The 14683-nt window shown below is 41.5% G+C and overlaps 1 protein-coding gene across 24 annotated transcripts in view; it reads right to left on the reverse strand.

Moving 5' to 3' along the window:
* Positions 1-1062: 1062 nt before the first annotated feature.
* Positions 1063-14683, reverse strand: part of KIAA1217 (KIAA1217 ortholog) — a 1016332-nt gene continuing 1002711 nt past the window's right edge. For 11 of the 24 annotated variants that reach the window (XM_056800101.1, XM_056800095.1, XM_056800093.1 and 8 more), the window contains 7 exons: positions 13476-13637; positions 10443-10562; positions 6014-6049; positions 5772-5849; positions 4106-5665; positions 3467-3589; positions 1063-2775 (listed from right to left, as the gene is read on the reverse strand). In XM_056800101.1, coding sequence (XP_056656079.1) covers positions 2281-2775; positions 3467-3589; positions 4106-5665; positions 5772-5849; positions 6014-6049; positions 10443-10562; positions 13476-13637 — 2574 coding nt within the window. In that variant the 3' untranslated portion in view covers positions 1063-2280. Of the gene's footprint in view, positions 3590-4105; positions 5666-5771; positions 5850-6013; positions 6050-10442; positions 10563-13475; positions 13638-14683 lie in introns of all 24 variants that reach the window. The other 13 variants (XM_016426347.2, XM_056800094.1, XM_056800100.1 and 10 more) reach the window with 7 other exon arrangements.

The raw sequence follows: 14683 nt of genomic DNA on the forward strand, positions 1-14683 counted from the left end.
GCAGTCCATGAATACACTGAGTGAATCGTTTGCTTTATTTTTTAATATCTTGGAAAGATTCCTTAGCTTGACTCTCACTAACAGTTAATATAGTCTTAGCTAACATATATTATTTCTCATAATGGAGTAATTGAAGAGAATCTGCAGAAGATTATGATGAAGGAACCACTGACGATCCAAACAGAGACATGCTTTTATAAAGACCGCACACATTTTGCTCAGAACAACTAATGGTGATTATTACAAATTGGTGGAATCATACTATAAACTGTTCTAGTTGGTCAAGTCAAGAAGACTGAGCTAGAAGAAGAGGCTTTGGGATGATATAGATTCTGGTTTCCATTAGGACCATCCGAGAAGAAGAGGTTTTGGAATGGGAATGAGTTGTATCAAAGTATTAAAGAATATTTTCCTCTGGCACAGTATTGAAGCCAAGGAATTTTGGTGAAGGATGGCCTTGATAAATACATGTGAGGTTGCTTTTGTAGGTGATTGCTATTCTGATTCCCTTCTCTTCTTATTTCCCTGAAATGAAAACCTAGAAACAGTATAGTGTTTAGCCACCAGAGACCTGTCTAGGCCAACAAGAATCATTCATTTTTTAAAATGGAGAACTCGAAGAAAAATCAGCAATAAAGAAGTTTTATTTTTATATTTCACTTCTACTGGAGGTAAAAAAAAACCCAAAACAACAGTGACAATATTCCCTCAGGAAAATGAGATTGCGTGCCTTATAGCCAGACTTAATTTTCATATGCAAATGTCGTTCAGCAGACAGGTAAAACTGGTTATTTCACAGACTCTCCGCACAGAGGGCATACTAGATATTAAAATACCTCGCTTGCAATGAAGTCATGGGGAAGTCATTAGAAAACCATTCACGGAGAACTCACAACTAGTGTCTTGAAAAAAGTACTAATGTCAGACGGATGTACTGCGTAGGATCGCTAATGCTGACGGCCACGACTAGGCGAGAATATGTTTAAACTTGGAACTACCTTCAGTTATGCTTTTTTTTTTATGCTTGGGAAGAAGTGGTTAGAGAGATGAAATACAAAAATATAAGCATGCAGCCCTTTTATTTAGTTTTGCAAAGTACTCTGCTGATAGTTCTGTATAATACATTATTGTGTTATACAAATACATTTATTTACAAAAAAAACACTCCAACTGTGCAAATGAATTTTTTTTAAATTTATGGATAGTCATCACCTTTCTGCCCATTCCCTCTATATTTTTAAAGCATGCATAAAAATTAACTTTGGTGTGGGAAAACTACTCTATGTGCTTAGCCACATACAGTATTTTTAATAGATCTATGTATATTTATATATATGTACAAAATTTTGTCAGTTTACAGAAAGTACAGAAGTGTACATTTTAAAATGCACAATGCAATACAGTGTGGGTTACCAGGTCTCAGTCAAAATAAACTTAAAGGCAGGGTTAGATTTTTTTGCAAAGAAAATAATTAGCAAATACCAAATGCAAAAACAAAGAAATGATTATTTTTTTCTTAGATTGGCAAATTATTATACATAAGCTTAACGGCAGTGCAACAAGTGCATTAGCTTGCCTGGTGAAGCCTGGTATCTCTGTGTGGAAGCTCAAGGGTACAACATACTTCTTTCAAATGTACATTACTATAGTATCAAAATGTTTTGGCAAAAAGATCTTGAAAGGAACCATGAAATTCTGACAAAAATAGAAATCTGTAACAAAGCTAAATAACAGTAAAATAAAAGGAAATATTTTAGTATCAGATTTACAGTTTGTATAGTCACACTTGGGTATTTATTTCTCTGTTCACTTCTAATTTCCATGATGAAAAATATTTGTGTACAAAATAACATACTAAAATTCTGGAGCCATACATGTTTTCCAAGCTTGATACAGGGTATTTGCTTTTGTTTTTTAAAATGCATACACTCTGTCTCTCTCTCTCTGTGTCTCTCGTACACGTACACGTACACACACACACACACACACACATGCACACACTCACTCCTGTCTGACTACCATTTTCTTTTCTCTTAACACATGCTCACTGTATTTAACAGGTGCTGAATACAGACAATAAATGCTATGTAATTACAACAGCAACAAAGTTAAAAAAAAACAACGAATTTACTGAAATCAGTTAGTTTAGTATTTAGTACATATTTTGCCTCGAACCTCAAATGATACAACAACACATTACATTCTCCTGGGAAACCGGTAGTGGCGGTGTGGTACTGCAACATCCGCCCATGCTGCTCTGCACCAGTTAGCCTCCAGCCTTTAAGAGGTCTCCTTGGCTGTGGATGGGCTGGATTTGCTTGCATTTCCATTCTGGGACTTGTAGCTGGTGAAGCTAGGGGTATGAATGGTCTTGATGCTCTTGACACCTTGATTCAATGAGGTGGGGGAGGCTGGGGAAGGGGGAGAAGAGGAAGAAGAAGGAGGGGATGGTCGCCCATTTTGAGTCTGGAGTGAGAATGCAAGATGGTGGCCTTTCCCTGGGTGAGTAGGGTTCTGAAATTTTAAGGAGCCGTTAGAGACAGAAGGGATGTGGGAGGAAGAATAAGCAGAGCGACCTGTTTGTGGGCTGAGAAGGTTAGAGGAAGGAATGGATGATTTAGTAGATGGATTAAGGGGATTGGGAGGATCACCACTAGAAGCGGGCATAGAACTGCTTTTCCCAGAGCTGGGAGAAAAGGCCGGAATCTTAGAAGCAGGTAAGGAAGGGGAAGTAGCCTTCCAGTCCCCACCAGCTTTCTTAGCACTTCCATTAGCCTGCAAATAAAGACGGTGGGAGACAGTTGATCAGAGAGCGAGTAACACGGTCAAATCAACAGGGCCTGGCAAATACAACCCTTCTCAGAATAAAAACGGACAGTTCAAGACCTGAGCTAAGACTTGCAGGGCTGCGCTGGACCTGGTAGAGACCCCCAGAGTGCACCACGGAGAACGTAGGGGAGGGGAGGACCAAGAGAGGGAGGGCACAGGAGAGAGAAGTCCCATCCACCCAGCTACCATCCACTACACGGGCCATGCGTCCAGAGGGTTACGTGAGTTTGGAGAGGTGGGGATGGAGGGTTAATGCACATCAAAGGCAATGCATGAAACACAAGTTAGTATCGACAACTGGAGAAGGTGGCGGAGCAGCAGGCTGGAGGGCGGGATTTCCCCAGCTGCTCTGATGAACCGTTACATTCACCAAACAAAAGTCACCTGGTCTGGCACCTCGTGTTAACAGCTGGAAATCGGAGTTACAAAGTAAAAGATGGTTGGTTGTTTTTATTACAAGCATGCATAAGCGTGGTAGAAGCTTCACAAGATCATCTCGTCATGCCCCCAGATCCAGGATGCTTACTCAGACCATATTTTACAGAGAAAACACGTTATTTGGTATGAATTAAGTCAACGACTTGCATCTTAACAGCATTAGCGTCCGTCCAAAATTTGGGGTTTAGGGTAAAACTACCTGTCGATATTGGCGGGGGTCCTGGAGCTTGGGCTGTTTGCTTGGCTTATCCACGCTTCCTTGTCTAGTCTTGGAACTCATTGGGATGGGCATCCGGCTTGTCTGTGGGGTACCGCTAGAAGCCTGTGGGGAGAAGCAGTGAGAGAGAAGACAGAGGGTGAAACGTTGGAGCCAAGGGTCCGAGCAGATCAAACCGTGTGCAGAGAAGCTGGGCGGCAGAAGCCACAGACCTACATGCGGGACAGGCTTATCAGACAGACATCAGGAAGGCACACCGCTGGTGTTAATTTCGAGAATCAAACAAGAGGAAACTGCACAACTACTGATCAAATCCAATTTAATGTGGTTATGAGAGCACTCATTTCACACCAAGTGACTGTCCCAGAATCCTTGCACTGCCCATCACCAATCAGCAGCGGAGAAAAAAAGATGGAATCGATTAGCTGTTAGACACCTCACGGGGTGGGGTGGGGGGAGGGGAGGTTGGAAGGAGGGCGGGAAAAGGAATTGTGGGGAAGAGACCAAAAAACAAGCCACCGGAGAAGAAGCAAGTAAATCACAAGACACCTCTCGCCAATGGTGATTATGGCAGACTTAGAAAGCAGCTGGATCGGTTCACTTCTCATCGTACTAAGATACCTTACGTGAGGTTGAAGGTATTGACGGAGGGGCTTCTACAGGGTTGGATGCTTCTTCCTGAGCTACGTGGGCTGAAAACGTACAAGAGGTGTCCGCTAAAGCTCGAGGGCTCATCTCGCTGATCGTGTTTTCAAGTTGCTTAATGGTTTGCTCAAGGCTGTCCAGTGTTTTATAGGTATTTTTTCGAATCTCATCAGTTCTAGAAGCTGGCTTTGGAATCTCTAGGCTGGGTTGTTCTTGATTTTTACTCATGTTTTTAGGAGTTTCTTCCGGTAAAGACCTTGAAATCTCAAACCTCTTAGCTTCCTTGTGTTGTTTTAAAGTTCCGTCCTCCTCCTCTTCTTCATAAACCACCACCTGCAAGGTTTTCTTTCCTGTCTTAGTTCCTGTCCGGATGGCTTGAGTGAGAGCAGCCAGCTGTTTTTTAGGAAACTTGAATTTAAATTTTTTCTTGGGACTTTCAAATTGATCCTCTGTAAGATCAGACTTTTCATCTGAAATTGGAGAACAAACAAGACTATCTGGGTTCAGCTCCGACTTGCCTAATTCTGGTCCTCCTGCTATTTTGCTTTCTGCCAAATCAGGCTGCTGTCTTGGTGTTAGACTGGTCAACTGATTTGAATCCCGGCTGTTAATAAGCCCTTGAGAAGAGTTCTTGGGTTGAGTAGGTTCTTCATTCTCCTCTTCTTCCTCCTCGATTTTTTCCTCTGTCATCATCCGTTCTAATTCCTCATCACACTCCTCAAATATAGTTGAGAGTCTTTTATAGGCAGATCGAATGTCCATGGGCTCATCGAAAATGATGATGACTGGTTTCTTATCCAAACAAACCACGGGCTCCTCATTTTCTGTCCCTTCTTGTTGGGAGATCCCTTCTTTCCTGGCATCAATATTTACTGTCTGTACATCTCCTCCCTTTCTGCTCACTATGTCATGGACTTCTCCACTTGATAGCACCTGGACGGCTGTTTTAGTAATCATAAAAGCAATGTTGTCAGTAGATGGATTTTCTTCGGTCGGAGAACTTGCTACGGCTTCGCCATCCTCACCGAAGCCCCCATTGGTATTTTTAGCTCCCTTAGGCCTTAAGACAACATGGTTGTAGTCAAATATGTGCTTTTCTTGGTCTGGAGTTGATTTCAAAGTTCCTACAAGATTATGATTACGCAGTTGAACTGTTTCAGTATGAGGGGTAAGATTGGACTTATTTAGGTTTTCAAGTTCTTGTTGATTCATTTCTTTTAATTTTCCATAATTCACCAACTGATTCTCAGCTTTAACCACGGTGTACTGCATTCCTATGACTTGGGGCCCTTTGCTTCCATCACTTTCTGTTACGCTAATTCCAGAGAGACTTGGGCAGACAGACGCATTTTTCTGGGAACAGTCTTTACTGTCTCTAAGCAAACTCCTATCAGAAGCAGCATTTTCCTTCAGGAAGTGACCAGTTTGACTCTCGGTTGACCCTGCTTCATCAGAAACATTATTTTCAGCTTTTCTTTCCCACCTGTCCTTAGGAAGGTCACTAGGTTTTGGAATCCCTGTCGTAACATCGTATACCTGAGAAGGAGGGGGGGGAAACCACACATATTAATCAGAAATGGATTTGCAAAGGAAAACAATTATTCTGCATAGATCTTGTGAAGCATAGACCCTACAAACTCACCAATCGAGATTCCATTTGGGGGCGATTTTCATTTGCAACATCAGATTTCCGTGTGTCTTCTTGGAAAAATTCCAAATTCTGGCAGAACAGTTTGGACAGGTTATTCTATAAAACCACACATGCCCCGTCCTCCCGAGCCCAGGCACGGACTAAGCTAGAATATTCCTTCAAGAATATATTCAAACCATGCTGGCCAAGCATACGTCTAATGCCAATCAAGAAGCCTATAGTGATGTCGTTACCTGAATTTGCTTTGTTCTCCAACTTCCAAAAATGCCCTGTTTTTGCACAAGATGAAAGTCTCAATTAGCAAACTATTTCACATATTTCAAATTGTGCGAGAGGAACCAAAGCTTATAGGAGAGAGATGAGGCTGCCGTACCCAAAGGTCCAGACAGGGAACTCGCTGCTCCTTAGTTCTGGCTGGTTTGTTTTGGCAGAATCTAGGCACTGAGAGGCAGCGTCATGCGGTAGGAAGGGAGGGCGCCCAACTGGAAGTTGGCAGGCTAAAGCTCTGCTCCCAACTCTGCCACTAACGGGTTCTGGGACAAAGTCTCTTTGGTCCCTTTTGGTGTTAATATTCTGAGACTCCAAAGAAGTCAAGTCTCGTCTCACTTCCTTTTACGGAAAGGACTCCCTATGACAGAATTCATATGCTGAATGGGGAAGAAGTTTGAGATGAAGAAAATAAACTCAATTCTTCATCATTTTAGAAATGGAATCTGGAATGGATAATGATCATTATTTAAAAGGTAATTTCTATGCTACTAATAGCTGAGGTTGTAAGTGAAAATTAAGAGAAAACAAATACTACCAAAAGGTTAACTGAAAAATAAAGACAGATGCAGGGCAGCAAGGTTGCTCAGTGGGTAGAGAGCCCCAAGTAGGGGTGGGAAGCCCAGGGCTCGAAGCTGGACTCAGACATTTCTTAACCTCATTTGCCTAGCCCTTGTCATTCTTCTGCCATGGAAAAAATACTTAGTATTGATTCTAAGACAGAAGGTAAGGGTTTAAAAAAAATAAAGACATACTAGACTTAATTATATACTCCTTTATATCCCCCCAAAATGGGTTGAAGAAACATTTCTCTCAGACTACATAGTCACTCTGATTTAAAGCTAACATCGACAGAATGCAGCTGGTTTGCATGGCGGTGTTATACTGGCAGAAGCCCTTAGGTGATCCTGCATAGCTGGTGTTATTGCAGTCTTGCTGAAGCTAATCGTAAAGAAAAGGCACGGTGGTTACAGTGAGATGAAGAACAAAAGGCACAATCACCGATTTGTAGTCAGAGTAATTTAAAACATGAAACTATATATCATGGCAGAGTGAGAGGCAACTCAGTGGAATCCTGAGTGATCAAATTAAAGAAGGGAAAGACGATTCCAGGACATTTAGGGAAACAAACACAAACGCAGGCTGCAGTTCAAGTACAGAGTTAATCACATGGAAACGCTACAGGGAACGCTTGGACGATGCCTTAACTTTGGGGACGACTGAACCAAAAATTCAGTCGCTTTGATAGCTTCACATTTTCAGCCTAACTTGATGGGGGACATCCTGGAATTGCATTTCACAGCTGGAAAATGAAACAACACATCTCAAAAATAAAAGACCATCCATCTTGGTCTGTGGCTCTCAGGAGAAATGTGGAGAAAGAGCATTCAGGAGAATTTCTCCTCTGCATAAAGAAGGCTTGGAATCTTACCCAAAGATTCTTTTCAAAATAAAACCACAAAAAGGCTCGAGTAAACTGCAGGAAAGGCAGGAACTCACCCACTAAGTGAATAAGTTCCAGATTTCAAGCTCAGATTTGTACAAGACTCATTCTCCTCCTCCACCAAACTTCCCTTATTCAGGGAGGAAAAAATGGAACAATTCACCCAAACTATAGCTACTGTAGATGTCATCATCATTAGGCTTTCCTTTGTATCTTTTGGGGAGAAAATGAAGGCTTTTTGGTAAATCTCAGTAAAACGTAAGGTTTGTATTCCTTGTATTTAGTAAGATCTTTGTATTTCCGGTACCTAGTGCTTTGTATGTAGTAGGTTCTTCATAAATGCTTGGTGGGGAGGGGGTGGGCAGCTAGGTGACTCAATGGGTTGAGAGTCAAGCCTGAAGTCTTGGGATCAAATCTGGCCTCAGACCCTCCCTAATTGGGTGACCCTGGGCCAGTCACTTAATTCCCATTGCCTACTCTTTACTGCTCTTCTTCTAACTATAAATGCAAACATGCAGACCCATATATAACAGACATACTGATCTCTCTCCTATCTATCCATACATTTGGAGAGAGGGTGGGAGGGGAGGAATGGGAGAACCAGAAGTCCCAGCTCAGGGTTAGTCGTGACCAGGACTATAAAGGTAAGCACAGGCATTTGGGGTCATTTCTTAAGTCGACACCTACTTGTTTATAATACTTGAAAAATTAACCTTCTCTTGTGGGGTTTAAGACAAGCAAGTGAAGGTCATGATTCCGGATCCAATTCTTTGATCTCGAATATACCTGTCGGAAGGCATTAAATCTGGCCCAAGATGGCTGGACAAGAACGTGTCTAATTACCCAGAATGGATGCCAAGCCAGTGCTGGCCACAAATTGGGGCTTCGGCCAGTTTTCACCTGTCGCTCTGCCTTGATCAAGGTAAATGAGGCTGGGATCTTGAGAGAGGCTGTCTTAAAGGGGTTCATCCTTGCTGCTGTCCACAAAATAGCTGATCAAGCAGCTCTTGAAATTCCACAGGGGCCCAGCCTAGATCCTTTCCAGGGAAGACTATGGACAAAGTGACTCATAAAGAACTTTTATTTTTCTGAAACAGCACAACAGTCCCACCTTGTTTTGCGGTGGCAACTACCAGATTTTGCCTTAGAGCATTTCACATTGCAATGGAAAAGAGGCTTTAAAAATAAGAACAATGAATCATATATGTAACATTATTGAAACAAGGGGAAAGAGGAATAAGAATTTATATAGCACCTACTATGTGCTCAGCATAATCATTAAGAATGTCCACAATGCATAAAGCTTATCAATCTAGTAAATATTTCTATCAAAGACAGCAGGGCTCTTTGAAGACTTGACCTAGAATGAGGACTCTTAATCTGAGGTCAATGAACTTTCTTTAAAAACAAAACACAACACAACAAATCACCTTACCTCCCACCTTGCAATCCATACTAACTGGTTCCAAAGCAGAAGAGCAGTAAGGGGAAGGCAGTTGGGGTTAAGTGTCACCCAGCTAGGAAGTGCCTGAGGCCAATTTGAATCCAGGTTCTCCCGAATCAAGACCGGGCACTGGATCCATTGAATCATGTAGCTGCCCAAGGTCCAGGAACATTTAAAAGTTTATGTGTGTGTAAATTCTAGTGCAATATGATTCATTATTTTTCTTTGAAATCCTATGTATTTTATCTTACTCATTAAAAACAGATACACGGTGTCTATAAAATTAAAAAAATTAAAGATCCCTGACCTAGAAGATGACTGTGTACCAGATGGAAAAAGAGCTAGCCTCCCTGGTGGGTCCCCATGGTGAGGCATGGGAAATCCTGGTAATGTTTCTCTTGTAGGCTTCAAGACAAACAAATGAAGGAGATGGCATGATCCTGAATCCAATTCCTTGAGCACGGACGCTTCTCATAAGCTATCAGGACAAGAACATTTTAATAACCGGCCCTTCTTCCCACTCAACTTGGGTAATGGGAAGAAAGCATTTTTGAATTCTGAGAAAGTGGACAAAATGGGGAAAAAAAACCAAAAACTTCCCAAGAAGTTCTCATTAAATGAGACTCTGGGAACTCTTTAAGGCTTTGGCAAAAGTTTTCCAGTCAATCTTACTAGAATCAGTTCTGATCAGTAAATCACATCACAGATTCCTACTAAGACCTTTGCCTTAAGAATAGACACTTTTACATTTAGGTGCCTTCTAATGGGATATGAGATCCCTAGATTCGGTGCCTGGAGAATAGCAGGTATTAAGTAAATACTTACTGACTAATTGATATAAAATATATATATCTCGACAGAAGGCCCTGTTATAGGACAGAATCAGGTAACCAGAGATTTCTCCTGTGGCTCTCATTTAAAAAAAAAACAAAAACTATGATACAACCAAATGTACTTAAACATTAAAACTAGGCTGACAAAAACTTAACTTTTGATGATTTAAAAGAAAACTCCGGGTTTTAGATCCCCTCAGAAATTCACTAAGAGCATCAATCTTACTCCACTATGAGTATACAGAAGTTCCAGTTAAGAGAAACATGCAGGTTAGAATGTCAGGAAAAAAAAGCTGTGCATCCCGTGTGTTCTTGGATCTATGTGCATGTGTACGGCTCTGGCCTGAAAAGGATGGGCCTTTGCCCATTTTGTTGCCAGTTGCCTTTAGGAAAAAAAATGAATGAGAATGAGAATCAGTTGACATGAGCTCTTTCTTTCTGGTTTTCTTTCTTTTCTCTTTAACACACTACTCATGGGATCCAAGCCCACGAAGACTGTTTTCTCCCCAGCTTTCTTGAAGATAATGATAAATTATCTCTTCGGCTGAGGAACACAGAGAAGAGAATGAAAGATAGAAGACACAGCGGGACAAATGGAGACCCAGGTTAGTGTCGGAGCAAGGAAGAAGAAGGAAACGTCAAGGCCACATGGCAGAAGGCTGGCGCCTCTTTACCTTCCTTTCCTTGGGTTGTGTGACGGCCCCAAGTCTAGTGTCTTTAACGTGACCGTCAGTTCGAGCCTGCTCAACAGGACTGTTTGAATTTACATCCATAAAGGAGCACTTCTGGAATGCCTAAAGAATTAAAATACTGCAGGTTAACATGTATCCAATCATGGCTGCTAGGAAAAGATCCAGGAAAATAGAAGAATGGTCCAGAAGGCTTGCGAGCTCTCAGTCCTGGAGCGGAGGGAGACACAGACCTCAGAGCTAACGGAAAGTCCCATTTGAAAGCTAAGTTTAAAACTGGCTCTCCATTAGTAGGATGTGTTCAGTAATGGAAATAAACACACGCTGGATGGAAATGACCAGACGTGCATTTCCCTGGTAGGTTATGGAAATGAAATTTAAGTGCAACCTACAACAGTTTACATACAAAATTAAAAAAAACTTTAAATACAACCTACAAAAAAATAAATTAAAAAGAAGGAACAACATCCATCCTTCACCTCAGGAAATACTGCTGCATTGAGTCAGTACACACCTGTTCTGAATTGTTTTTCAGGTAGGGATTTCTCAAAGAATCCCAGAATAGAAAAGCGAAATCTTAGAGATCCCACCCAACAAGCCTCTCATTTTACAGATGCTGAAACTAAGGCTTGGGGTGGGAGAATTAAAAGCCAACTAACTGACCAGTTACCCACTTTTCACTTATTTTGGAGGCAATTAGGGTTTCTCCAAATATGAAGTTTCATGAGTCTTGAGATGAAAGAAAATTCTTTCCCAACCAAAATTCCATTTAACATATATTGATGGATGTACAGGCTTCTTTTGGACTGGGCAAGTGTGTGTTTTGGAAAAAAAAACAACTGCATGCTGGGGAACTACATCCCCCAACATTCCCTGCACCACGCATAAGGCTATCTGTTGCTAGATATGGAGAAGCATCCAACACCTGAACCCTAGTTTCCCTTTTGTGATATGATTTATCAGAGAAGCTATTTTTGGCTCTTCTGAAAATAGACACAGATGACCTATCTTTAAACACATTGATGGGGACAAATCTATATTTCTAGACCTTAACTCCTGGGTGAATTCTAAGACTACATTTCAAGTTAAAAAACCAAACCCAACGAAAACAGCATCTGAAATAGCCCTTGCCATCCAATAGCTGGTTGGGGGACGGTAACAGATGCGCGTGTACAGAAAATCTACGAGGTAATTTCTAGAGGGGAGGTCAAACTTCTGGGGAGAAGGTGACTAGCAGTGGAGGGGAACAGAAGAGCTTCTGATAGGAGGCAGCAGTAGGCCTTGGCGCTGCAGGAAGCCAGTCTATAAGGATGGAATGTGTTTCAGGCATGGGGCTCGGCCATTGCAAAGGCAAAGAGATGGAAGGTGGAATGTAGCGAATGGAGAATAGCTTCATTTTGTTGGCATGTAGCAGATGCGAAGGAGAACAATGCAAAAATTAACTGGAAAGGTAGGTTGGAGTCCTTGTGAGGGACTTTAAAGAGCCAGTATTTGTATTTAAACCTAAAGGCAAAGAGGAGTGTTTGGAGCTTCTAGAACTGGGAGAGGCATGCACCTTATTTGTTTATAATCATGAGCTTCATCAATTTGAGGTCTTGGAATAAAGCTCACTAGCTATGTTAAAAACGTGGAGGAATCAGACGGGCAAACAGACTTGTGGTGTGACTTCCTACCTTTGGATAAGACTCTAAAGGAACCCCAAGGGACAAAACAGATGACCGTGGTCCAAACAGTCCTGTTTTTAGATACATCTGAACAGCTAGCTGCACCGGACTCCCGTTACTATAGCAACCAGGTTATGGCCATTGCAGGGAAAAGGAGCTGGATGGTTTAAACATCCCACATAGCCTAGTGAAAGGCACATGTTCAAAGGAGAAGCTTCAAAACCACTTGGGGTTGGACACAGCAAGGATTCCTCAGAACACAGAGCTGGCTTTAGGGCAGTATGGAAAAACGGTCCTAATAAAATCCAAAGAGGATCTATGCAGCTCATCAGTGGAGAGGAATTCCTAGTGTGGGAACTAGGCTAATCCCAGGGATTTGTTCTGGAGTCGGGGCCATACGGCTAGTGTCAAGAGATGGGATTTGAACCCCAGACCCAATGCTCTCTCTACCCACCATATCTTAGTTAAATATCACTGGTCAAACACCAGACCTCTCCATGGTTACTTGTCTCTAAATATTGCATCAGTTCACATCACTTGTGTGAATGTGAACTTGGCATATGATGTGGTGTCACATCTCTGCAGTTTCTGATTTTGCCTCCATCAATTCTCTATAAAAATTAAAAGCTATTTAGTAAAGTTTTCCAGAGAGAAGTATAATGAGGAGCAGCAATGTTTCTGAGACAGGGTTGAGTATGGCACCCAACCCAAACCCTTCGCTTCCCAGGAAATTTGAAAGGGGGGAAATAGCTCTTGAGAAGGAGCTCAGGATTAACAGATGACCTTTAATTGATGATGTACTTACAGATCAGCAATTCCTAATTTTGTGCCCAGAGAATTTAACCCAATAACAACGAGACCAATTTGTAGTCTGAATAAGCAGGATCTATCTATTAATGATACCACCATACTCTTTAATAGCCGGCTCTTACCAAAGAAGATGAATAAGATGGGCAGTATTTTATATTGATTATTTGCTGAGAATTGGGTGGGGGAGGGGGAGGGAGAGAAAAAGCAAAAGGAAGAAAGGAGAGAGAGAGGGAGGGAGAGAGAGAGAGAGAGAGAGAGAGAGAGAGAGAGAGAGAGAGAGAGAGATTGATTGATTGATTCTTCATCTGGTATTAGAAATGGACATTCCTTGTACATGTCTTATAGAAAACTGAGAGCCATACTCTGTGACTCCAGGGAGCTATAATACCAGGGCTAGAAGACACCACTTCTGTACACTGACAGATGCCTTGAAATGCCCTTTTTAGCTAAACAAATTCATTCATTTGAGACTTCCATTCTGAGGACCACCACCGGGACAAAAGGGAAGACGTTGGGCCATTTCAACATGATCCTAACCCCATACCTGTAATTCAGCCATGATTCTGTCTCCTTCTTCTTCTTCCTCATCTTTTGTGGAAGAAACTGCAGCTGGTGGTGGAGGTTGTGACCGAACTAAAACTTGTTCTTCTTGTGGACCTTTTGCGACCTTAGCTGGTGGTGTTGGTCCAGCATCTTCAATGTTTTCCTACATAGGAATGACAGCATCCCCATGATTAAATATGTCACCCAACTGCTGATAAATCAAAGAATGCGTGTGTGCTGAAATAATTCCTCTGTATAATAAGTTTATTTCTTAGCCCTAAATCTAGTGGGTACAACTAGTCTACTTGAAATAGGTCTTGGATTTTTTTCATAAGTCATCATTTGATTAATACAAATGAAGAATTATAATAAAAATTCAATGTTTGGTTCAAAAGTTCAGTGTTCAGAACATGCAAAACTGGCTTTTTGGGGATTTTCCTTTGCATCGAACATGAAGGATGGGCAGGGTGAGTGGGAGCAACATAAGAGGTGAAAATCCGTTTCCCATGTTTCTGTTCAGGCTCAAACATCTGCCTGGACTAATCTCAGTCAAGTGGGAAAGATGTACTTTTGTCATTTTTAATCTTCTTATGATGCTCTGGCTAGGAAGCAGCTCGTGATTTACATTTTATGTTGTTATACTTAAAAGTCAAGTAAGGATAAGCCTCATGGTTACAGAACTGCTCAGTTACACTAAATGCTACTTCTCAAGCTGTAGTGCTTCCTGGCAATCCACTTTAGTCCCCTCTCCATTTATTTTCTCTTTTAAAAAATGGTCCAAGGTCAGTTCTTAACCTTTTTCTGTATGTTATGTGTGTGTCATGCCTTCTTCCCCCCTGCCTTTGGCCATCTTGGTGAAACCTATAGATTCCTTTCCAGAATAATGTTTAAATGTCTAAAATGCATAGGATTATAGAAGAGATCAAACATATTGAAGCAAATATAACATTTTTGGACATGGCTATCTGGGAATTTGTTTTGTGGGACTATGCATATTTGTTATGATTTTCCTTTTTAAAAATTATTTTCCATGGTGGGGATATGGGGAGACAAGAAGTGGGAGGGAGAAATAATAAATATTTGTTTAGGAAAAAAGTAAAAAAAGAAGATGCAATTTTCCCCCCATTCAAGTTCATGGGAACCCCCCCCCCAGCCCTGAATTTATCCACATAACCTGGATTCTGTGGACCCAGCTTTTAAGTTTCTAAA

The sequence above is a fragment of the Monodelphis domestica genome, chromosome 5 (genome assembly GCF_027887165.1).
Source record: "Monodelphis domestica isolate mMonDom1 chromosome 5, mMonDom1.pri, whole genome shotgun sequence".
NCBI lineage: Eukaryota > Metazoa > Chordata > Mammalia > Didelphimorphia > Didelphidae > Monodelphis > Monodelphis domestica.